General features: G+C 36.2%; 2 protein-coding genes and 1 pseudogene across 2 annotated transcripts; all 3 read right to left on the minus strand.

Annotated features, from left to right (window-relative positions):
• Nucleotides 1–3285: 3285 nt before the first annotated feature.
• On the minus strand, nucleotides 3286–3852 carry LOC132168958 (protein DMP3-like). The gene is made up of 2 exons (XM_059580056.1): nucleotides 3677–3852; nucleotides 3286–3610 (listed from the first exon to the last, which is right to left on the minus strand). Exons 1-2 carry the CDS (start codon nucleotides 3850–3852, stop codon nucleotides 3286–3288), a joined length of 501 nt encoding a protein of 166 aa, XP_059436039.1.
• A 1158-nt stretch (nucleotides 3853–5010) lies between these two features.
• On the minus strand, nucleotides 5011–26234 carry LOC132168662 (sugar transporter ERD6-like 5; annotated as a pseudogene).
• LOC132168663 (protein DMP10-like) lies at nucleotides 7979–9023 on the minus strand. The gene has a single exon (XM_059579665.1). It carries the CDS (start codon nucleotides 8993–8995, stop codon nucleotides 7988–7990), a length of 1008 nt encoding a protein of 335 aa, XP_059435648.1. The 5' UTR covers nucleotides 8996–9023; the 3' UTR covers nucleotides 7979–7987.
• Nucleotides 26235–26370: the final 136 nt, after the last annotated feature.

Below are 26370 nucleotides of genomic sequence, written 5' to 3' on the forward strand. Positions count from 1 at the left end.
AAAGTGCTTCAATGGCCCAATTGTTTTGCCATTAGAATCAAGAAAACCAATTTGTTTGGTCCTTCCAAATGGCTATGTCAATACAAAGTGACATCGATACAAACATCAAGATGCCCATTAAGATGGAATATTATATCTATTATGGTTTTTTTTTTTTTTCCTTCTTTTTTGATTGCACTAGTTTATGTTTTAAAAGCATAGCATTAAGTGGTAAAAATTCAGGTACAAATTTTACCAAGCAAAATTTTTTTTTTTTTTTTTTTTGAAAAAAGGTAAACAATTACAGTGTTGAACAACGACATTGAGAACATGTGTCAGTAACAAAGTCCCTGGTCAGTGCTTGTGCATTGGAATCATATTCTAAACGAAAAAGTATGTTTTCATCATTTAAATCACCAAACCCATCAAATAGCTGTCCTTCAGATTTCTTGGAATTTCAGAATATCAGCCCAGCAAGAAAATAACACAACATGGAAAGAACTGATCCTCCATATATATATATATATATATATATATATATATAGTTAAGCCTGCCAATGGAGTGTGGCATACAAATTCCAAATAGTGCCAAAATTGGCTTGATTATCTTAACTTTAAGTTTTTTTTTGGAAATATACTTTAGTACTATGAACTATCACTATATTTTCATTTATGCCTCTAAAATTTAAAAAGTGTATTGGAGTTTATACTATTATCAAATAAAACATTTTTATGTTTTCTTATCAAAATGCCCTTGAAATTATTAAAAAATAACTTGATTAAAAGGGCCATCATTTTTTTGGTATTTTTCATTTTTTAAATAATTTTAATTTTTCAGTTTTGGGGAAAATATACTCAAGTCCTCTAAACTAACAACCATTTTTAGAAGAGTCCCACGGATTGACATGTGTGATACTTGGATACAACACATTATCATTTTTTGTCGTCAAAAAAACCACTATGTTAGCCATTAGAATGGATGAGAAACTAGTCATGTGCCTTGCATGTGACCAATTTGACCAAACTCTTCCGAAACATTTACAGCCCTTTGTAACATTTTAGACTCCTTGAGAAAACAAGCTCCTTGCTCACCTCCCTGGCACCTCACCAGGTTCCAACTCCTCATCAGTCCGACTTTTTGTAGAATCCTTACTAACAACAACATAGAGGGTACTCAAATACTTGAAGGGAATGATTGATCATTGTATTACACCAAAGGTCCACTTCATCTTCAAACCTATTGTGATTCAGATTGGGCAGATAATTCAGATAATTGCTGCTTAACTACTAGTTTTGGAGTATTGTTCAACTCTTGCTTAGTTTCAAGAAGTGCAAAGAAGGAAGGAGTAGTATAGTGGTTTAACACGGAGGCTGAATATTGAGCCATGGCAATCACCATCACAAATTTATTTTCGATTCATATGCTTTTCAAAGATCTTCAAATTCCTCTTGACTCACCATCAATTCTGTGGTGTGACAACGCTGGTGCATTGGCATTGGCTTCCAATCCAGTATTCCATGCCTGCACTAATTAATTACATTGAGATTGATTATGACTTTCTAAGAAAAAAAGTGGTAAACAAGGACATGTTGACTCAATATATTAGTATGATAGATCATGTGGCTTAATAGAGAAATGATTTGTGTCAAAAATTTTCTTATATTTTTTTCATTTCATCTTACAAATCAACTATTAGATTTGTGGATTTATGTAAACTCCACATAAGTCAATAATGGACCGTACCCCACAAATCTAATAGTTGATCTATTAAATTTGTAAGAGAATTTGAGAAAAATATAGACAAATTATTGATACCAATTATTTCTCGACTTGATATATCAGTATGACATATCGGGTTGCAAACATTTTCACCAACTCTTTCCTCTTCCCGATTTATCATATATGCTCTGTGACAAGCTTAAGGTAGTTCATTTGCCCATTCGCTTAAGGGGAAGTGTAAGGCAACAGTCAAAATGACAGCTGAAGTTAACTCACCACAAAGAAAAACACAATCATCTCATCATCAAAGGAAAGGGAATCATGCACACATGCAAAATTCAATCTTGATCAGGCCATATAAGACAAGTCAATAATGAATATTGAAAAACCTATAAACGAGTACTCCAAATGACACCTATAAGAGGGTTGAATAGGTGTATGCAAATAATATGCGGAATTAAAAATTAAACAATCATACAACCAAAATATGTAAAACAATAAATCACATAAACACAGATATTTTGGTTATGAAGAGGAAACCATTTAGAAAACTTTCTAAAATGTAAAACCTTTCCGGGGCAGCCAAACCTAGGAAATCAATCAACTACAAAAGTATAAGGATTACAAGAAGTTCACATTTACAAAACCTTAGCAATTGACATTCCCTTGCATAAGACAAGCGACTTACTTGACTTCTTCCGCAGTGACCTTTTCCAGAACATCTGGCACAATCCTTCTACTTGATCTCCTTTACCGGAACTCTGGTAGACTTCGATTGTATATGATCTGTGATGAATGCACAACTTTTAACTCTAAGAGAGATTAACCCTAACGCCTAATATCTTAAACGCTCTCTTAGCACATGGAATTCTTATGTGGAATTCCTTAAAATTTCGTGCATAACAACTCTCTATATATAGACTACAAGAAAACCTAGTACTAGTTGAAATGGGAAGAAAAACTAGTTTTAGTTGGAATAGGATTCGTCCATATTTTCGTTCTTATTTTGCGGGACGATTTTGACATAGTTAAGTTCCGAATTGTGAAAATCTTATTTCACAGAGATTTGTATAATTTTGTGTTAGCTTTCCATTGATACTAATTTCACCTCAATCTAATTCTTGAGCCGAAAGTTATGATCTAAATATTGAGACATGTGTATGATCGAAATTTAATCAAATCTGATTTTAAGTCGAATTAAAGAATTCCGATTTAATTAAATTTAACCATATCATATAGGTCTTCTATTATGATTGGTTAAGCTCAACTACATCTTCTAAGTCTTCTCTTGACACAACACCTCGTATGTATGCACTGCAGACAGGATTGCAGATGAATGTATTTTGTCACTGAATTTGGCACTTTAAAACCCAACAAATATTCCTTGTTCTTAAAAAAAAAAAAAAAACAGATAACATATCTCACATCTTGTATATATATATAAGACATCCCCACACACACACACACACATATATATATGCCTTTAAATTAAATCACACTTGGTTCCAATTATTTCCTTATATCCATAAAACTCTCAAATATATCATCACTATGAGGGGTGGTTACAACTCACAAGGTTGTATATGCTATATTCCTATGCCTCTGCGTCTAGTTGGAAAAAGTATGAAGAGAAAGCTGGAGAATAACCCGGCTCCTAATGGCAAATTCATCATCACTGCATTCTCATTAGCTCCTGCTTCAGGAAAGAAACAGCTCTGCAGATTAGAGTTGGTAGCAGCAAAAACCATGAACACCAAAGGCGACACAAAGGCATGAACAAAATCAACCAAGCTGAGTTTGAACTTGTCTAATTCCTTAACATCCTGATCACCATAATTGTAGTTAAAGATGTAGAAGCCATTGAATGTGGCGATGCCATAGTAGAGCTTTCCATCCTGCTTGTCGGTGAAGCTGTCAGTAAATGAGGATAACAAACAAAAGATGGCTCAAAATGCAATGGTGCATGCGGTGAGGCACTCGTTGGGAAGTTGGCAGGAGCCATTGTTGGAGAATGAAGGTGTGAGTGCTTGAAACGCAAGGACAGAGCCGGTTGGGAGAAGGTTAGCAAGGTTGGCCACACTGGCTAGGGTCTTGTGGACAGGATGGTCCGAGCCGCAGTTTGGCGGAGGTTGTGTAGGAGATGGTTCAGCCATGCATGGAAAGAAAGAAAGAAAGAAAGAAAGAGAATTATATGGATTATTGGGTTTGTGTTGGTTCATCCTTTATAGGAAATTTGGAGTACTGGAGATTGGATGGAATGTGCCTATGTCAATCATGTGGTGTCAGGGGGCTTTTTCCAGAGGGATGGCGTCAGGGACTCCTACTTTGGCTTAATTTGTATGCATTACGAAACACAATGACATATATATAAGCTAAAGCAATTTTTTTGCTTGTTCCTTTAGTTTACATCATCATGGATGGCCTCCCTAGTTTGGTGTATATCCGTGTAACGGATATATATATATATATAGCTAACAATTTGTATGAAGTTAAGTTTTGGCTTAACAAATGTTACCACTACTTTTAGTTGATCGACCAACCTTTTGGTTGGTTTTCTGCAAATTTTAGACCATCAGTCTTAGAGATAAAATATTGTCTCGTTTTCTTTTCCAGATGATTAACAATTTGTTAATGTAAATATGTGAGGTATGTCTAACTCAATATTGGCTCCTCAAACTCAATATTAATAACCGTAACTTTAGTGTTGTGCACTTCATCCTAGCTCAGTATCATGCTTCTCTCATCCTTAAGCCAAACATATTAAAAACTTTTATTAAAATATGGTTCCACCTCACACATGCTCATTCTTTACTTAAATTTTCAAAAATCATATAACATTAGCATGTGTTATATGATTTTTGAAATCCTTTTTCATACTTGGGAATCCGTACCCATTTGTAAGTGGCAAACTCATTTATAAAACATTTAAAACACTACAAAAGCATTTAACAATATATAATAAATGCAGCATAAAGATTTGAATTGATAACAGTTTAAACACTTGAAAACATTCCAGTGTATCATAATGCAACATAGAGAGGGGATTGGTTGGGGGAGGATGATAGGATCTCCCTAATATTCCCACAATATTTTTCTAATATATCCCATAATCTTAATGATTTAAGTTCCTAAAATAAGTTGAAATCCTCTCTATAAGAGGATGTAGATGCCGCCACATGACAATTTATCAAGGAAAATACTCAATCGATTTAAGGTCTGACCCCTCGAAGCGATCGATTTAATCCCACAGATTCCTATCATTTGATTAATCCAAGCACACAGATTTGTGATTGTGGTACATGCCAAATTCATCATTTTGCTGAAAAGGGATTCATCGAAGCTTGAATTTCTTCTAGTGTTCTCCCCTTAGTCTCTGGCACCAACTTTGCTACGAACAGGACAGTCAAGCCACATATGATTGAGAATATGAAGAATGTTCCTGACACAAAAATTAAAACAAAAAATAAATGTTAAAAAAAAAAAAAGTGATAATATTGTAGTTCCTACCCAAAATAACAACTCTGTAGAGGGAGAGAGAGTGATCCAGCATTACCTGCTGAGCTCCAATCCATTAGGAAGTTGAAAGCATATGAGATAATCCAAGAACCTAACCAGCTAACCAATGTCAAGGCTACCGGCCGAGCCCTTCATATTTATGGGAAATATCTGAGACAGAAGTCACTCATTTTCAGTCAATTATCTGCCTTAATTTCAACTATTTGATCATAAAGGATGAATTTTGAGGTGTAATAAGGTTAACAAACCTCTGACATTATAACCCATGGAATTCCTCCCATGCCTAATGAGAAGGATCCTGTGTATACCTGATTGCAGAACCAAACAGATTGACACAGAATTCAGCTAAATCAATCTTCAAATCTCCAATAACTTGGCTCAAAATATGCAAATGTAGATCAGAAAGGGTGATGGATGGCCAAAATTAGATGAAGAAGGGTACTGATTCCTTTGAGGGCAGTTTTCACACTTCAAAAGAGAAAAAAAAAAGTATTTCATAAATGCTACTGGTAATTAGACTAAACAAGTATTCATTTGGAGCATTAAAAATCATAGGACTTCCACACTTGAAGGAATAGGAAGACAATTGACCAAAGTTGGAGACAAGCAAAACAAAAATTTTCCACTCTGTTTGTTCTTTAGTATATATTATCAAAAAACCAGAAACTGGGTTTGGGATAATTGCATTACCGGCCAGTACACCAACAAGGGCTAAAATTGGAGCGATCTCCATCCATTTTTGAATGTCCTACACAATTGAAGCATTACTTTTTGCAAGAAACGCTCTATTCAATTGATGAAAAAGAATTCAAAGAGACATTTGTTCTAGAAAACCTGGAAGAAGAAGGACAACCCTACAAGAATGAAACCTAAGCATGTTCCGGCCGCAGAAACCTGAGAAGATTAGTAGGCTTCAGAATTGGTTTTCATTCAACTGCATAAAAAATTAGACTTACCAACCTTCTTACCAGTACGTAAAAGCGGTCGTCGTCCAGATTTATCCATCAAAATTACGCCCAATGCCGACATTGGAATCTGCAGAGGACTATCAACATCATCTTAAAGAACATAAGCATAAGCATAAGCTGGAATTGTACTAAGAGATTTAAGAACCTGAACAGCAACCATTGCTAGAGTCCCAAGACGACCAGAAAACCCTGCATAGACCACATATTCCTATAATAAACTTCAATTTTCTTTTTTATTTTAGTAAGGTTAATTTTGTCATTTTGTTAAAATTTGGGGTGCATTATCATTGTTTTGAGAGTAAATTGTCGCAATTAATAGTTTAATGGTAGATTGTCGTAGTTTGAGGGGGTTAAGTGGATTTTATCCTAAATTAATATATATATATATATATATATATAACCGAACTAACGAGTCGGGCAAACGAACCGGTTGAGCTTTAAACGAGCTGAGCTCACGAACCTCTATCGTGTTTTCTCAAGTGAGTTGGGTATGTATCATTTTCTAATCGAGCGAGTTTCTACAGTAACAAACGAGTTTGTACAGTATCGAGCTCGAGTTCGAGTCGAGTAATCCGCGCGGGTATCGAGCGGGTTGTCGAACGGACTGGTATATTTACAGCCCTACTTCCATCAATTTCAAATGTTATCAAAGTCCATTCTACTTCACGTTTTAACAGTTACAGAAAATGATAGCTTCAATTAATATGGTTTTATTTAATTGTTATTTAATATATACACATGTAAGAATGTCTCTATTTAAATAAATGAATAAGTCTGCAATGTTAAAAAGTGTGAGAGACAATTATAATCAGAGTTTGTTTGAGTTCTATTATAATATCAGAGCTATAGGCTAGCGCCATTCAATCCTGTAGTTTTTCTCTTTAGTGATAGCACCGCCCGTGTGGGCTAAAACCCACACAGGCAGTGCCTTGGCGAAGTTCTCCAACAACACTATCGTTTTTTTTTTTTTTTTTTTTTTTAAAACTCAATTTTGTGGTGTTGTACTCAAACCCATCGACTCCACATTTTAGCCATTGGTTTATCTTCATTACATATTACCAAATCTAGTCTTAATTAAGGGATGCCTCTTTCTTTCCTCTCTATCACTCTTACTTAATGAGTGATTGATTGATTAAAGTTGGCGCTATCGTCGGATTGAACACATGTTTCACCGTTGGAGCACCCTCATCATCACATTTTTGGCCAAAATAGTTGATGTCCAAGTTACTGCGATAGTAGCTGTTGCTAGCCAAAGTTGCCGTTGTCGGCCAAAGTCCATGATGTCCATGCTCTGGTCATAATAGCCAATGCCATCCAAATTCACTAAAGTCAAAGTTCTGGTCATAAAAGATGATGTTCTAATTCAGGCCATTGAAGCCATTTTTCATTCCTTTGATGTTCAAGATCAAACCTCAACGTACCCACAACAATCTTTTCATTTACGTCACCAAACTTAAAAAACTACCATGTCGTGTCAAAAAGACCACTCTATCAACGTTAAAATAGATGATAAAAGTGGTCACGTGCGCGTGCACACTCATATATATATTACAACACAATATACAAAGAAAATCAAAATCAAAATTATTTTATTATCACATTTCATTTCAACTCCTTCAAAAATAAATTTGAGGTGAGTAATGTTACATAACTTACATATACTTCCACTTTTTTACACCAAATTTCTCACACTTATACGTTGTGTTAAATTTATAATGAGTATAAATTTTAATTCAATGATAATTTTAAAAGCCACGTATAAATGCGAGAAACTAAGAATAAAAATGTGAGAGTATGTATAGCATCAGCGGCGTGGAGTGTCTGCGTACCCCAACCCTTTACGCTTAGTCGGGCAAATGGAGAACAAAAAGCTGGACAAAGCTCCAGCGACAAGTGGCAAATATATGACAATCGAATACTCATTTTCATGATCTGCTTCGGGAAAGAAACAGAGTAGCACGTCCGTACTGCTGACAGCAAAAATCAAGAACACAAAGAGGGAACCAAATGCATGAACAAAGTCTAAGGTTTCGATTTTTAACTTCTCCAATTCCTTCTTGATCTCTCCTTCCTCTTCCGGGCGATTATCGTAGTTAAAGACGCAGAGGCCTTTGCACGTGGCAAAGCCATAATACAGCTTGTCGCCATGTTGGAGGCTGTCGGTGAAGGAAGAGAGGAAGCAAGTGGCGGCACAAAATGCGATGACGAATCCGACGAGGTACTTGTTGAAGATTTGGCATTTTCCGTTTCCGGTGAAAGATGGGATCAGCGCTTGAAACACAAGAACCGTGCCGGTGGGTAAGAGGTTTGCCAGGTTGCCTGCTGCGTTTGCCATTTTTTGTTTTCTTAAGCCACTGCCTGCGGTTGGTGCTCTTTTCTGTATTGGAAATGAAGGTGGGTAATTCTTTTGATCGGTTAGGCTGTGGCATGGTGATGGTGACGGTGATGGCGCAGATTTTGATGGGGTTTGTTGGGTTTCTTGCAGATCGTGGTTTGGCGGCGGTTGTACTGTTGGTGCTCCGATCATGGGGTTCATTGGTTGTGCTTGGGCAGACATATTTATAAAGATTGGTTGCTGTATTGGTCGTAAGTCTGGTTGTTGAACCATGTTGTTGGAGTCGTGGTTTGGTGGGTTGGGCGGCTGTGGCCAATTAGCTACTTCACAAGTGAGGTTGGAGCCATTGTATGGGAATGGTATAGGTGGGTTTGGTAGCACGACATAGGTTGGTTCGGCCGTGGGGTGATGAAGTGAGCCTCCTGCAGGCACCATTATTGATGGGTTTGATTGCGGCAAAGATTGATCAATATTCATTATTGATGGTGTGCTTGGATGTACCACAATTACCATAGGCGATTCAGCCATGGAGGCTTGATGGCTAACATGATCCTGCTGCAGGTTTTGTAGAAGAGGTATGGATGGATTTGGTTCATCAACTTGAATAGAATATGAATCAGCCATGGAGAGAGAGAGAGTTTTGTGTTGGTGTTCTTGGCATGTGAGAGCAAGCTTTATATAGGCAATTAAGAGGTTGAGAAAGAGAGAGAGTTGGGAGTGAAAATGCATTACTTTTTTAGGAAAAACTTTGCTTAATCTCTCAATTTTCATCGCTTTAATCTTAAAGTTTAAAAATTCTCAATTTACTATATCAAATTTTAAAATATTTGCAATGTCGTCCATCTGTTATAATTTTATGTTAAATCTTAACAGAAGCTTTGAAAATTTTTAAAATATCTATTTTAAAAAAATTATTTAATTATTATTTTTTTTTTTTTGTATTTTTATAAATTAATTTTACATGGTATAAATGCCATTTCACCTCAAACTCTAACAAGTGGGGCGACATTGCAAACGTTTTAAAATTTAAGGTAGTAATTACAAAAGCAATGAAAAAAAAAAGAGTTTGGATGGATAGTGGAGCTGTGGTCAATCATGAGCAGGTTAGAAAGTGCTTCAATGGCCCAATTGTTTTGCCATGAGAATCAAGAAAAGCAATTTGTTTGGTCCTTTCAAATGGTTATGTCAAGACAGTGATATCCGTTATTGCAACATCAAGATAGATGCCCATTAAGATAGAATATATATATTAATTTTTTTTCCTCTCTTTTTTGACTGCATTAGTTTATGTTTTAAAAGTATAGCATTATAAACTGTCTTGTTATTTTAGACTCTGTCTTCTTTCTAGAATTTCTTATCTTTTTTCTTCTAGACAACACTAAGAAGAACTTCAAGAGGAGGGAAAATTTAGATCTAGATCTTCCCTCCTCGCCTTTCACGGTAGTAGTGCTCGGTGTCTTTTTTGTAGATTCCACGGGTCTCCGTGATCTAGATTTTCCCTCCTCGCCTTTCACGGTAGTAGTGCTCGGTGTCTTTTTTGTAGATTCCACGGGTCTCCGTTTCTGGCGGGTTGCTTTAGATCTAGTTTGTAGATCTAGATACAGATCTAGTATTTTCAACCTTAGATCTGATTGTCTTCTTCGGCCAATGTGTGTATTCCGAATGGATGTTTACGATGTCATACTCCTCCGCTGCTGCTTGTGGGGTTTTGTTTTTTTGTCATGGCCTTCGAGTTGAGGATGGATTTGTAGTCTTGGCCTTTGGGTTGATGATGGACGTAGGTCGGTGTGGGAGCTTAACTCTCACGGCCGGATTTTTAGCTTCTAGTTGTTTTTATTTTTGTTTTGTATTTGGGCTACCCATGTTTTAGATCTAGTCTGTACGAAACAGATCTATTCCTTAAATGTAATTGTACATGGGTTAGCGGAAGCTTGAGTCATTTTTCTGACTTTGTAATCTTCATAGCTTTTGGTTACGATTTTTCAGAGCTGTCTGCTCTGTGATGTAAAAGCTTTATGCTCATGAAATTTCATTAATGGAAGTTCCATATTTTTCAAAAAAATAAAATAAAATAATAGCATTATAAGTGGTAAAAAATTCAGGTACAAATCTTACCAAGAAAAAATTAAAAAATAAAAAGAAAGAAGAAAGAAGAAAAGGGAAACAATTACAGTGTTGAACGACATTGAGAACATGTCTCAGTAACAAAGTCCCTGGTTGTGCATTGGAATCATATTCTAAACGAAAAAGTATGTTTTCATCATTTAAATCACCAAAACCATCAAATAACTGTTCTTCAGGTTTCTTGGAATTTCAGAATATCAGCTCAGCAAGAAAAAAACACAAAATGGAAAGAACTGATCCTCCATATATATTGTCATATATGGTTAAGCCTGCCAATGACGTGAGGCATACAATTCCAAATAGTGCGAAAATTGGCTTGATTATCTTAACTTTTAGTTTTCTTTTGGAGCAAATATACTTTAATTAGTTCTCTAAACTATCACTATATTTTTATTTATGCCTGTAAATTTTTTTTAAAAGTGTATTAGAGCTTATACTATCATTGTGTGTCAAATAAAACACTTTTGCATTTTCTTTCCAAAATTCCCTTGACGTTATTAAAAAATAACTTGATGAAAAGGGCCATCATTAATTTTTGGTATTTTTTTTTCATTTTTTAATAATTTTAATTTTTCATTTGGGAAAAATATACTTAAGTCCCCTAAACTAACAACCGTTTTCAAAAGAGTCTCACACGGATTGACATGTGTGATACTTGGAAATATACATCAAATAATTATTTTTTGTTGTAAAAAAAGCCACTATATTAGCCGTTATAATGGATGAGAAAATGATCATGTGCCTTGCATGTGACCAATTTGACCAAAATCTTCTGAAACACTTACAACCCTTTGTAACATTTTAGACTCCTTACACGTACAGACAAGCTCCTCGCTCACCTCCCTAACACCTCACTAGGTTCTAGCTCCCCGCCAGTCCGGCTTTTTGTAGAATCCTTACCAACAACAACGATGAGGGTACTCAAATACTTAAAGGGAATGATTGATCATTGTATTACACCAAAGGTCCACTCATCTTCAAACCTACTGCGATTCAAATTGGGCAGAAAATCCAGATGATTGCCGCTTAACTACTAGTTTTGGAGTATTGTTCAACTCTTGCTTAGTTTCTTGAAGTGCAAAGAAGGAAGAAGTAGTATAGTAACTGAACACAGAGGATGAATATTAGGCAATGGCAATCACCATCACAAATTTATTTTTGATTCATATGCTTCTCAAAGATCTTCAGATTTCTTTTGACACTACTAATTTTGTGGTGTGACCACACTAGTGCATTGGCATTGGCTAGCTTCCAATCCAGTATTTCATATCCACACTAACCACGCTGAGATTGATTGAGTACTTTCTAAGAGAAAAAGTGGTAAACAAGGACTTGTTTACTCAATATATCAGTACAACAGATCATGTGGCTTGATAGAAAAATGATTGGTGTCAATATTTTTCTCATACATATATATATTTTTCATTTCATCTTATAAATCAATCATTAGATTTGTTGACTTATATGGACCTCACATAAGTCAAGGGTGAACCCCACAAATCTAGTGGTTGATCTATTGAAATTGAAAAAGAATATGAGGAAAATATAAGCAAATTATTGACACCAATCATTTATCGGCTTAATACATCAGTATGACAGATTGAGTTGCGAACATTTTCACGGACTCTTTCCTTTTCTCGATTTATCATGCTTTGTGACAAGCTTAAGGTAGTTCATTTGCCCATTCGCTTAAGGGGAAGTGTAAGGCTACAGTCAAAATGATAGCTCAAGTTAACTCTCCATAAGGAAAAACACAATCATCTCATCATCAAAGGAAAGGGAATCATGCACACATGCATGCAAAATTCAATCTTGATCTTGCAATACAAGACAAGTCAATAATGAATATTTCTTATTCTTAAAATTAAAAAACAGATAACATATCTCACATCTTTTATATATATATATATATAGAAGCCTCAAATATATCATCACTGTGACTATGAGGGGTGGTCACAACTCACAAGGTTGTATATATATCCCATATTCCTATGCCTCTGCGTCTAGTTGGAAAAAGTGTGAAGAGAAGGCTGGAGAATAACCCGGCTCCTAATGGCAAATTCATCATCAGTGCATTCTCATTAGCTCCTGCTTCAGGAAAGAAATAGCTCTGCACATTGGAGTTGGTAGCAGCAAAAACCATGAACACCAAAGGCGACAAAAAGGCATGAACAAAATCAACCAAGCTGAGTTTGTACTTGTCTAATTCCTTAACATCCTGATCACCATAATTGTAGTTAAAGATGTAGAGGCCATTGAATGTGGCGATGCCATGGTAGAGCTTTCCATCCTGCTTGTCGGTGAAGCTGTCAGTAAATGAGGATAACAAACAAAAGATGGCGCAAAATGCAATGGTCCATGCGGTGAGGCACTTGTTGGGAAGTTGGCAGGAGCGCGCCATTGTTGGAGAATGAAGGGGTGAGTGCTTGAAACGCAAGGACAGAGCCGGTGGGGAGGAGGTTAGCAAGGTTGGCCACACTGGCTAGGGTCTTGTGGACAGGATGGTCCGAGCCGCAGTTCGGCGGCAGTTGTGTAGGAGTTGGTTCAGCCATTCATGGAAAGAAAGAAAAGAAAAAGAAAGAAAGAGAGAATTATATGGATTATTGGGTTTGTGTTGGTTCATCCTTTATAGGAAATTTGGAGTGGAGATTGGATTTAATGTGGCTAAGCATGAACATGTCAATCATGTGGTGTCAAGGGGCTTTTTTCAGAGGGATGGCGTCAGGGACTCCTACTTTGGCTTAATTTCTATGCATTGTATACGAAACACAATTGTGTAGCGGATAGGGCACATCATCATGGATGGCCCTCCCTATAGTTTGGTGTAGCGGATAGGGCACTGCTGCTTTCAATTTGTATGAATTAAGTCTAGAAACCAATAAAATGTCTCGTTTTCTTTTCCAGATGATTAAATTTCTGGCACAACAATTTGTTAAGGTAAATATGATCGATCCACAAATGTCTTGTTTGCAGCAGCTAGCACAGAAACATAGGATCCACAAACGGCAATCAGTTAAGGTGCTGAGCAATAATACCACAGCTGTTGAAGGCTAGCTTGCAGCGCTGCAACTATTAGGTATATTCATGAACTGTAAGCCCACCTTAATTGTATACTTGTTGGACATGTTTAAGCCTAACTATTAGGTATGTGGACCCAAGCCTAACACTTCCATACCTTTCTCTGATATACATATGCATGATGAGGAAACAACGTTGTTGAACAATTGGGAGTTGTAGGTATTAGAATGCTTTCACATAATATTAGGTTGTTATGTTGGAGTATTAAAGTTTAATAATTAATACTAAGCATAATCTTTCTTGCTGAACTCAAAAAAAAAAAAAAAAAAAAAAAAACTTAAATCTTTCTTAATAAAACATAAGTTCGGAGAAAGATTTCATAAATCAATTTCTTTTAACAAACTTGACATAAATTATAATTTCTAAAGGAGTAAAATATTTTCGTTTCACTTGTTACTTATGGTCTTGCGTACTATTACACCCCGTATGCTTGGGATTGTGTGATCAAATGGCAACACCCATGGCCACATATGTGCCCTAACTAGCCAATTAACTACTATGTGCACTCAGCATTGCAAACATATTAATGGTCATATATTCACGTAATCGTAACTTCAGTGTGGTGCGCTTCATCCTAGCTCAATATTGTGCTTCTCTCATTCTTAGGCCAAATGTACTAAAATACTTTTCTTAAAGTATGGTTCCACCTCACACATGCTCATTCTTTACTTCCTTAAATTTTCAATAATCATATAACATTAGCATGCGTTGAAGGGTACCTTTTCCTTACTTAGAACTTTGAGAAAAATACATTTTACCCCCTTGAACTATTTAGTACTTATTTGCACTTTGACCTTCAATGTTTAAAAAGTGACACTTGACCCCCTCCCTCCCAAACTTTCAAATTGTTACAATTCGACCGTTCTGACTTTTCTTTTCCCAAAATGCCCCCATCCCAAGTTAAAAGAAAAAATTTAAAAATTAAGAGGTGTCCGGTCTGGGGTGGCTGGCCACCCCTTAATTTTTTAATTTTTTAATTTTTTTTTAACTTGGGATGGGGGCATTTTGAGAAAAAGTTAGAATGGTCGAATTGCAACAATTTGGAAGTTTGGAGGGGGAGGTCAAGTGTCACTTTTTAAACATTGAAAGTCAAAGTGCAAATGGGTGGATAGTTCAGGGGGTAAAATGTATTTTACCCTAGAACTTTCTTTGTTTGAAAATTCTCTTTCATACTTGAGCATACGTACCCTGAGAAATGATAAAACTCATTTTCTCAACTATCTTTCAACCATTTCTGTATAGTGAATGGACAAATCTACCATTAAATTTTTGTGAGACCCACATGAGTCCACAAATCCAATGGTGGATCAATTTGGAGTAATGATAAGGAGGACTAGAATCCTCCTAAAGTTATCCCAAATGTGATGTGGCATTTAAAATTATCATTAAATTTGAGATGATCATTATTGAATTTTAACTAATGATAATTTCAAATGCCACATCATATTTGGGAGGACTCTAGGAAGACTCTAGTCCTCCCTATATTATTACTCATCAAGTAGATATGCAAAAAGAGATTGTTAAAAAATAGTTGAAAGAATGATGTGTAACATGTTTCCGTACCCATTTGTGAGTGACAAAATCATTTGTAAAACATTTAAAACACTTTAAAAGCATTTAACAATATATAATAAAGGGAAATACTTTGTGTTCTTCTAGTGTTTTCCTAGTGTTCTCCCAACTGTAATGTGGCTTTTAAAATCACAAATAAATTAAAAGTCAATAATGATTCAATGGTAATTTTAAAAGCCACATCACAGTTAGGAGAACACTAGGAGAATACTAGAAGAACACCTAGCATTTCCCTATAATAAATGCAGCATAAAGATTTGAATTGATAACAGTTTAAACACTTGAAAACATTCCAGTGTATCATAATGCAACAAAGAGAGGGGAATGGTTGGGGGAGGATGATAGGATCTCCGTAATATTCCCACAATATTTTTCTAATATATCCCATAATCTTAATAATTGCATAATTGCAATTATTAGTAGGCTATTCTATAATGATTTATGTTCCTAAAATAAGTTGAAATCCTCTCTATAAAAGGATGTAGATGCCGCGGCATGACAATTTATCATGGAAAATACTCAAATCGAATTGAGGTCCGACCCCTTGAAGCGATCAATTCAATCCCACATATTCCTATCATTTGATTAATCCAAGCACACAGATTTGTGATTGTGCATGGTACATGCCAAATTCATCATTTTGCTGAAAATGGATTCATCGAAGCTTGAATTTCTTATAGTGTTCTCCCCTTAGTCTCTGGCACCAACTTTGCTACGAACAGGACAGTCAAGCCACATATGCTTGAGAATATGAAGAATGTTCCTGACACAAAAATTAAAACATAAAATAAATGTTAAAAAAAAAAAAAGTGATAATATTGTAGTTCCTACCAAAATAACAACTCTGTAGAGGGAGAGAGAGTGATCAAGCATTACCTGCTGAGCTCCAATCCATTAGGAAGTTGAAAGCATATGAGATAGTCCGAGAACCTAACCAGCTAACTAATGTCACAAGTCTACCGGCCGAGCCCTTCATATTTATGGGAAATATCTGAGACAGAAATCACTCCTTTTCAGTCAATTATCTGCCTTAATTTCAACTATTTGGTCATAAACGATGAATTTTGAGGTGTAATAAGGTTAACAAACCTCTGACATTATAACCCATGGAATTCCTCCCATGCCTAATGAGAAGGATCATGTGTATACCTGATTGCAGAACCAAACAGATTGACACAGAATTCAGCTAAATCAATCATCAATTAATCTCCAATAACTTGGCTCAAAATATGCAAATGTAGATCAGAAAGGGTGATGGATGGCCAAAATTAGATGAAGAAGGGTACTGATTCCTTTGAGGGCAGTTTTCACACTTCAAAAGAGAAAAAAAAAAATGTATTTCATAAATGCTACTGGTAATTAGACTAAACAAGTATTCATTTGGAGCATTAAAAATCATAGGACTTCCACACTTGAAGGAATAGGAAGACAACTGACCAAAGTTGGAGACAAGCAAAACAAAAATTTTCCACTCTGTTTGTTCTTTAGTATATATTATCAAAAAACCAGAAACTGTGTTTGGGATAATTGCATTACCAGTACACCAACAAGGGCTAAAATTGGAGCGATCTCCGTCCATTTTTGAAGGTCCTACACAATTGAAGCATTACTTTTTGCAAGAAACGCTCTATTCAATTGATGAAAAAGAATTCAAAGAGACATTTGTTCTAGAAAACCTGGAAGAAGAAGGACAACCCTACAAGAATGAAACCTAAGCATGTTCCGGCCGCAGAAACCTGAGAAGATTAGTAGGCTTAAGAATTGGTTTTCATTCAACTGCATAAAAAATTAGACTTACCAACCTTCTTACCAGTAAAAGCGGTCGTCGTCCAGATTTATCCATCAAAAGTACTCCCAATGCCGACATTGGAATCTGTAGAGGACTATCAACATCATCTTAAAGAACATTAAGCATAAGCATATGCTGGAATTGTACTAAGAGATTTAAGAACCTGAACAGCAACCATTGCTAGAGTCCCAAGACGACCAGAAAACCCTGCATAGACCACATATTCCTATAATCAACTTCAATTTTCTTCTGGTTCCTATCAAATCTAGGTACCATTAAAAAACGATCCTTTTCCTACCAGCTGATATGAATATAGCACTTGCATAAAATGCGATGCCATTGACCCCTCCAAACTGTTGTAGTACCATCAGGCCAACTCCAACCTAACCCGTTTTTATGTCAGCCATAAAAGGATCAAACAAGTGTCAAAAATAAAATAAAAATGCCACAGTAATTACTTCAGAAAGCTTACAATGAGTGAATGAGCATATTTCCATTGGAATAAGTCAAGAAAACTAGCTTCTGTATAGTCCTTTAAGACAATTTGAGAACCATGTCAATGCTTGTTTCTAAGCAAAATTGTTGGAAAAAATAAAATCTAGGCTGAAGCTTGTAATTATGATAGTTAAATTGGAAACAAAGAGTTATTCTCTCATTGACGTATGAAGTGAAGAAATTACTCTGATCTCATCAGCTTCCTGGGAGATATCAGCATTCTTCCCCCTAAGGCGCTGTAGAGCAGCTTCACACTCTTTTTCTCTACCAATCTTTGCCTGCAAATAAATAGAATCATCAATTGAGCATGTCATCAATGCTTGAATTTGCCACTTTATACCATTTGGATATGTTTGTTCAATATCAAAAGCAATGAATAACACTAGAACGCTTTTGTTTTTCCAATATTCAAAGACATATCTGGAGAGCACATCACGAGAATTTTATTTTTTTTGCTAAAATTTTGCACAACTTACCAGCCATCTTGGTGACTCTGGAATGAAAAGTAGACCAAAAAGTTGTACTAGACATGGAATAGTTCCTGAAATAAAGAAAAATAGTGCACCCTAATTATGAAAGTACCTTCGAATGAAAAGAATACAGGACAAGAGCAGAGAAAATTACCAATCAGAGCTAAAACCCGCCAGTTCACAAAAGCTCCTGAAAATTCTAAAATGACTCCAATTATCACCTACTCACACGTCTAGGAGTTTTACAGAAAAAAACAGAAAACAGATCTAACTTAGCAGTTAAGAAATCAACCAAAAACTGATATGAAATATGCAATCAAGAACACAAATATTTGGTTACGAAGAGGAAACCATTTAGAGAACTCTCTAAATGTAAAACCTCTCCGGAGCAGCCAAACCCAGGAAATCAATCCACTATAAGAAGAATAAGGAATACAAGAAGAATTACAAAACCTTTGCAATTTACTCTTCCTTGTACACGACAAGCGACCCACTTGACTTCTACCTCAGTAGCCCTTTCCAGAACATCTGGCACGATTCTTCTAAAAGATTTCCTTTCACCGGAACTCCGATTGGCTTCACGTATTTTCTCTTCAACAATAATCTAGAACAAATTCTCTCTCTCTAAGCACCCAGATATTTGCTCAATAAAATACCTACTTATAAATGTAGCAAAATCGTGTTTAAATAGAAAATAACCCTAATAAGTCAGCCAGGTCCGGACCCTGCAGATCTGAGGTCCGGACAGGCCTCATAAAATGCACTTTCGGGAAATGGGGTCCGGACCCTGCTTCTGGAGGTCCGGACCCGGACTGTCCAGTCTTCATCAACAACTCCGATCGATGGGCGTTTGTGGTCCGATTGAGCTGAAATTTTGCAGGGACGTTCATAACACATGAGTCTACATTATGAACGGTGGAGATTGGATTCTGAGCATTCTATATCAGTGTTTGAGCCCATGAACAGTAGCATCTGCATTTTGGAACTGAATTAAGCCAACACAAGAACTAACAAACTCCCCCTTTGGCAATTCAGTGACAAAACCAAAATGTCGAGCCAATCCCATCATCTCCCCATATTTACTCCCCCTTTTTGTCACAGAATGACAAAAGGTCTTCATGTTTCCTGAAACACTTCACAAAATACATCAAGGCATATGTGGAACAAGAAGACATAAATAAAACTCATGAAAAAAATGATGCGTGATTATAAAGAAACATCAGCAAAACTCCCCCTCAATGTATGACTCAATTAACAACAGGAAACTGGAAATGCAAAGCATGTTTCTCCCCCTTTAAAAGTTAAATGAACACACATGATAACACATCAATGACTCATGTATTGCACAATGAATATCCAAAAGCTTTCCTTTTTTTTTTAAAAAAAAAAAAAAAAAAAAACAAAACACCAAAAAAAACTTGTATAGATAAGCAATAGATCGTGCATGCTCGTATGAATATCTGAACAATTCGGAGTGATCAACAAGCTACACTTACACCGTAAGTGTACCATATGCATGACACAACCTTGGTCTGTGAATGCAGTCAAGTAGGCAATAATCAGAAATCTCATGTGATGGTGTAGTGTGTGAGTACTCCCATTAACTAAGATTTCATCAATGAAAGGTAAATCTAGGCAGACATTTTGTAAAGGAAGACCAGCAGTCTGATTCAAATCACAGTAAAACCTTATAATGTTAGGACCTAGATTCCCTCATCCGATACACTCCCCCTGAGACTGATCATTTTCTTTTACCATGTCCTTTAGTAATCATCTATTTCCGCAATGATTTGATCACTGATTCTTTCTTTAGGGACAGACAGAAGCAAAATGAAATCATCTGAGCTTATTTTATGCCCTTTTTTTTTTTTTTTTTTCTTTTTTTTTTTTTTTTTGGAAAATGGTGGAATTTTTTGGAGCTAGGTTCAACTAACGAGTTGGTCAAGTGGCAAAATTCTACACTGCCTATCTTCCAAACAAAATGTTTTCTCCAAATTTCCAAACATATAACAAAAATCTAAACCTAATGGGGGCAAAAAGTGCACAATTTCGAACATGAGAAAAACTGACTCTTACTCCTTTAACAGTCTTCAGAAAAACAAGGTGTATCAGAAACATATGGAGCAATAGATGTAAATTGCAGAAATATTGACCCCACTCATATGTAAAATATTCATTTGAGCACAAGACATGAGAGACTGAGTATCCAACAATTAAAACAATCTAAAAGAATAAAAAAAATAATCAAAGAAAATAAAAACAAAGCAAACAAAAATGCCCTAGAACAGCTATAGACAAATATCAATATGCTCAATTTCTAGGCATGGCCTATGTGCCCACCTAATCTAGGTGAGTCTATTACCACTCCCCCTCAATGGGTGAATGGTATTAATCTTCTTGACCCAAACTTTCTTCACATCAGGGACAACTGTGTGACTCTTATCCAAGACATCTAACCGTGTTACTACGTCTCTCATCATGTTGAATAATTTTTCATAACTATTTCTAGAATGGAAATATTCTCTTTTAAGCTCATGACTGTTAAGCTGAAAACACTTAGGACGAATATGTCCAATCTTACCACAGTTATGACACGTAGAAATAAACCTTTGAGAAGGTTGGTTCCTTAACATGTGCATACTTCTCGACTTAGAACTAGACATATAGGAATCAGTTAGAGTTCCCTTACCTTTTCCACCTTTGGAAATTTGAGGAGAAATTACCTTCTTTTCAGCCAAGCTATCTTCTTTGTTCACTGGTTTCACAAAAATCATCTTTGAAGAAGAAGCAACATTAGTAGATAAAATAGCTGATTTATCAAAACCCAATCCAGTTCTATCAAACGAATGTTTCTGATTATGTAGCATTTGATTTAGCTTTTCACTAGAGAATGTTGTTAAATGATTCTTTGATTCATTCAGTTCATTCTCTAAGGATTTCACTTTGGCAATTAGCATTTGATTTTCAGACATCAAAGTATTATGAGTAGCAAGAGAATCAGTTAAGGTGACAGAAAGTTGATCATTTTCAAGATTAACTTCATTGAGTTTCTTCAATTGCTGCTTATTCAGCTTTTTCAGTTTAGTGTATTCCACAAAGAGATTATTATAAGCATTTTGCAACTCATCTTCTTCTTCCGAATCATTATCGGACACACCTTGTTTGTCTTGAGAATTACACTCACTATTCTCATGCTCACTCTCATAACTAACTCCAAATGCTAAGTAATTAACTCCTTGTTCAGTATCGTCCTTGTCTGACTCATCACTTTGAGTCACATTAAATGCCTTGCCATTTGACTTTCTCAAGTTAGCACAGTCAACACGAATGTGCCCATGTCCTCCACATTCGTGACACTTGATACCTCTAGGTGACTTTCCTTTCTCAACATTCTCATTTCTAGATTTCTCAGAAAATTGTGAATTGCTATTTCTAAAATTTCCTTTCTTGGCTCTAAAGAATTTCCTAAACTTCTTAGCAAACATAGCAATTTCTTCCTCATTTCCAGAATCCTCATCAGATGAACCACAAGAGTCAACCTTAACATTTTTTTGCCTTAAGAGCAATATTTTTGGTGTTCTTGTGTTTAGGAAGAATTAGCTCAAAGGTCTGAAGGGAACCTACAAGTTCTTCTACTCTCATAGTATCTAAGTCCTTGCTCTGTTGTAGAGCAGCAATTTGGGGAATAAACCTCTCAGGCAAAGATCTTAAGATTTTTTTCACCACTTTAGCATCATCCATTTTCTTTCCCAAATTAATGGTAGAGTTTCTAATGGCACTAAGCTTTGAATAAAATTCATCAAAAGTTTCATCTTCCTGCATTCTAATCTCCTCAAACTAAGAAACCAACATTTGAATTTTTGAAGTTCTAACAACCTTAGTTCCTTCATGTGTGATTTCTAAAGTTTCCCAAGCTTCCTTAGCTATTTCACATCTAGAAATTCTAGAAAATTCCTCATTTGAAACAGAGATGTAAATAGCATTTATAGCTTTGTCATTCGCAATAGCATTATTCTTTTCCTCTGTTGTCCATTCAGCTATTGTTTTTTCTGGACGTGTCCATCCAGATTCGACAATATGCCAAACATTAATGGATTTAAAATATGCTCTCATACGAATTTTCCAAAGCGTATAATTTGTTCCGTCAAAGACGGGAAGGGAATTAGGAGCAACAGTATGAGACATTTGATATGGAGTCTCGGATCACACTCAAGAAATAAATCCTTCACAGAGTGAACCCGCTCTGATACCAATTGAAAATTCTAAAATGACTCCAATTATCACCTACTCACACGTCTAGGAGTTTTACAGAAAAAAACAGAAAACAGATCTAACTTAGCAGTTAAGAAATCAACCAAAAACTGATATGAAATATGCAATCAAGAACACAAATATTTGGTTACGAAGAGGAAACCATTTAGAGAACTCTCTAAATGTAAAACCTCTCCGGAGCAGCCAAACCCAGAAAATCAATCCACTATAAGAAGAATAAGGAATACAAGAAGAATTACAAAACCTTTGCAATTTACTCTTCCTTGTACACGACAAGCGACCCACTTGACTTCTACCTCAGTAGCCCTTTCCAGAACATCTGGCACGATTCTCCTAAAAGATTTCCTTTCACCGGAACTCCGATTGGCTTCACGTATTTTCTCTTCAACAATAATCTAGAACAAATTCTCTCTCTCTAAGCACCCTGATATTTGCTCAATAAAATACGTACTTGTAAATGTAGCAAAATCGTGTTTAAATAGAAAATAACCCTAATAAGTCAGCCAGGTCCGGACCCTGCAGATCTGAGGTCCGGACAGGCCTCATAAAATGTACTTTCGGGAACTGGGGTCCAGACCCGGGGAATTGAGGTCCGGACCCTGCTTGAAAAATCAAGTTTCTGGAAATGGGGTCCGGACCCGGCTTCTGGAGGTCCGGACCCGGACTGTCCAGTCTTCATCAACAACTCCGATCGATAGGCGTTTGTGGTCCGATTGAGCTGAAATTTTGCAAGGACGTTCATAACACATGAATCTACATTATGAACGGTGGAAATTGGATTCTGAGTATTCTATATCAGTGTTTGAGCCGTGAACAGTAGCATCTGCATTTTGGAACTGAATTAAGCCAACACAAGAACTAACAGCTCCAATTAGATATGTGAACGATACACCACAACGTATCATCAACAGTTGAACTAACAGTTAGTAGGTGAATGAGTGCTGAGTTTACATTGATTTCCAAATTTTTGAGGATTTTGCTCTACCTGATGAACAGTTGTAAACCCTCCTCGAAGATTCTTGGGTGTTATTTCTGGTATATATATAGGTACCTGATTGCAAACAGAAATGCAATTAAATTTCTTGTGAACATTAAAGATAATCCATTAGAATTGCAACTCAACGACTTACCACATAAGAAAGAAGTCCCATCCCACAACCTACAAGCAGTCTCCCAACGTCAAGCCACCAAGGGACCTTTAAACAAACACCAAATATTTGTTGAAGTATTGATTAAATGATTAAATTTATTCATTCCCATCAGCTTAAGCTTTTGGGATAGTGGTGATTTAACATGATATTTGAGTCAGAAGTCCTAAGTTCAAACCCTAATTCCGTCAATTCACCCTCCATTTAATTGCTTTCAATTAAATATTCTACGTGTAAGAGAGAGAGAGAGAGAGAGTTATTTTTCAGTCATAGAATATCCAAGACAACCTAACTACATTTGTTTACATTAGGGCACCTGTGTGCATTAATCATTCTGCTTAGTGACCATAGCTTCATGAATTGGAGACAACCAAATGGAGCAGGGGGGACGGGGTGTATGAGTTGGACAGGATTCAAAACCTTAGAGAATACTATGGTAAGCCAGCCTGCTAGGCAGAATATCTCTGAGAAGCCCATTGTCTGCCTTGCAAAACAACCTAAAAATTGAAAAGTTTGTGATCTTTTCGGAGTTTGACACTTAACAAAACGACTAGATATAACTCCACGGTGATGGAAATACTTACACTTCTTCTACCTATGTAATCTGCTATTTTGCCACTCACTATTGCACCTATCATTGCTCCAATTGTCAATATTGAACCAAAAAGTGAGTACTGCATTATGAACAAATAATGTCAAGAACATTAGACACAGAAATGCATAGGGCAAGCAAAAGGATATAGACAAAGGATTCAACAAACGGATTTTGCATAAAGAAATGTTATACAACATTTCATATAAGGGAGCTCAAACAGTGACTTCTTCATGAAGATAGGTCACTCTAAAATTACCTGAAGTCCTGCTCTTAAGGTAATATTTAAGGAGAATAGGAGCATAAATACAATAATTTTCACAAAATATCAAGGATACATATCAATTGAGACAAACAGTTAAAAAGTAAAGAAAATCTTATTTTCATAGCAGAAACTGTTATTTGTCAATAAAGATAGTTAAAATGCTTGAAAATGCTCTAACAATACATTTTGCAAGAGTAATTAGAACCTTATAGTATTACACCCACCTCTGCCACAGTAAGGCCCAGGTCCTCCATGATTCCAGACTGGGCAGGTGATGAGTATCCTATCTGCAAAAAAATTAGTTTTATACACCATTTCTGTCAGTAGTCAGCATATCCAACCACTAGGCATCGCACATAGAGATACCCAGTGCAGTCTTACTCTCAAATAGTATAAAAGACTTTGGTTACTATCCATATAAAAATCTATATGCTGATAGTTTAGATGCATTTTGTTGTGAGGGAACATTGTGAGTTGAGTCCCACATCAAGGAAATGTAGAGAAAGTAAGTAGTTGTGATGCAGCGTGGCGTAATAGAAAGCTGAATCTACAAGCACACAACTCACAACTCTCCCACATAACCAAGAAAAATCAAGGAATTTGCCGGAAAATTGAGGAAAACTCTCCCTAGAGTGTTTCTTATTGAAAAACTTGTAAAATTCCTAAAGTCTGGCGGCCAAGCCATCCTTATTAGACTTAAGTAAAAGTAAAGTTGTAGCTTTGAAAAGCAAATTACAAAACTACGCTGCCACGATCTCGGTTGAACGAACATTAAGTTCGGTCGAATGAGACAAAATATTGCATTCTCAATTGAACGAAATATTGACCAAACCTCTTGGGAATTAGTATTGGTAGACCTCATCTCTTCGATCAAATGAACTTCGACTGAATTATCAACTGAAGCTCTCGGGAATTTATATGGAACATCCCTTGGACTCAATCGAACGAAACTCTTTCCCTCAAATTTCTTCATGAAGTTATTGGCTAGCCTTAAGCTTACGTACATTTGATCTCTAAACTCCTGACAAAAATTTTGTATGGGTGTGACTAGAGGTACTACAATTCTTTTACAAATTAGCTTGGTACTTCATGCGACACTTTTCACGTCAGCCACTAAAATGTAGAGTGTTACATGGCACTTACTATATGTACAAATTGATGTGGCAATCCAGGCCAACCACTAAAATGCGAGCTGTAGCACGGCAGTCATTTCCATAAAATATTGATTGCCACGTAAGTTTGTAAGAAAACTGTAGTAAAAATGCAGTACCCCAATCATTTTCCATTTTCTATTCAACCAATGCTGATATAGGACATCATGTTCTTCGTTCGAAGATTTTTATTTTAATTTTGTAGTTTTTATAATTTTCTAGAGTAAGGTAAATAGTCTTTACATGGTTTGGAACTATGATAGTAGAATTGTTCAGTAATCTTTTTCCTTGTCAGAGTTCAATATTCATCAATAAGAATTTCTCGATTTTCGACACTTCCTAGAAAATGCATGAATTTTGAACTATGATATTAGAATTGTTCAGTAATCTTTTTCCTTGTCCTAGACAACTCTACATTTCCTAGAAAATGCATGAATTTTGGACTGTGCTCCTGCTCAGCATATTCCACGTGGGACCACGTGGAATATGCTGAGCAGAGCACGTATGGGGACCCTGCTGACTATGGTACACCAAGCTCCAGAGTAAGAAAACTTACAGCTGAACCAAAAACGTAGGAACCGGAGACAGCAACCAAAGTAGTAAGCACAACTGCACCCGTGGCGGAAGAGGGTCGACTCTGCTCACCACCACCACTAACGCCGGCGTATGCTTCATGCTTCTCTTTGGGAAGTAGAGGGCTTGAGAGTTGTCCTTCTTCTATGCTTTCTCTGCCCATCTTGTATGATCTTCTTGGATGGCAAAGAACTGCAAGGAACAGAGAGGGAGAGTTTTGTGTGTTAATGAGATGTTATGAGGCAAAGACAAGAGGGGAAGTAATCTATCGATCAATTGAGAAAGTGGCTGAACAAGACCCACTTTTTGAGGTGGCTGAGGAC

Source organism: Corylus avellana, chromosome ca2, assembly GCF_901000735.1.
Source record: "Corylus avellana chromosome ca2, CavTom2PMs-1.0".
Lineage (NCBI taxonomy): Eukaryota > Viridiplantae > Streptophyta > Magnoliopsida > Fagales > Betulaceae > Corylus > Corylus avellana.

Bases quoted from the DNA above. Each gene is read 5' to 3' on its own strand.
- LOC132168958 (XM_059580056.1), bottom strand. From the start codon at position 3,852: ATGGCTGAACCATCTCCTACACAACCTCCGCCAAACTGCGGCTCGGAC. The intron at 3,611-3,676 runs GTGCCTCACCGC...ATTTACTGACAG, and splicing joins TCCTGCCAACTTCCCAACGA to CTTCACCGACAAGCAGGATG.
- LOC132168663 (XM_059579665.1), bottom strand. From the start codon at position 8,995: ATGAATATTGATCAATCTTTGCCGCAATCAAACCCATCAATAATGGTG.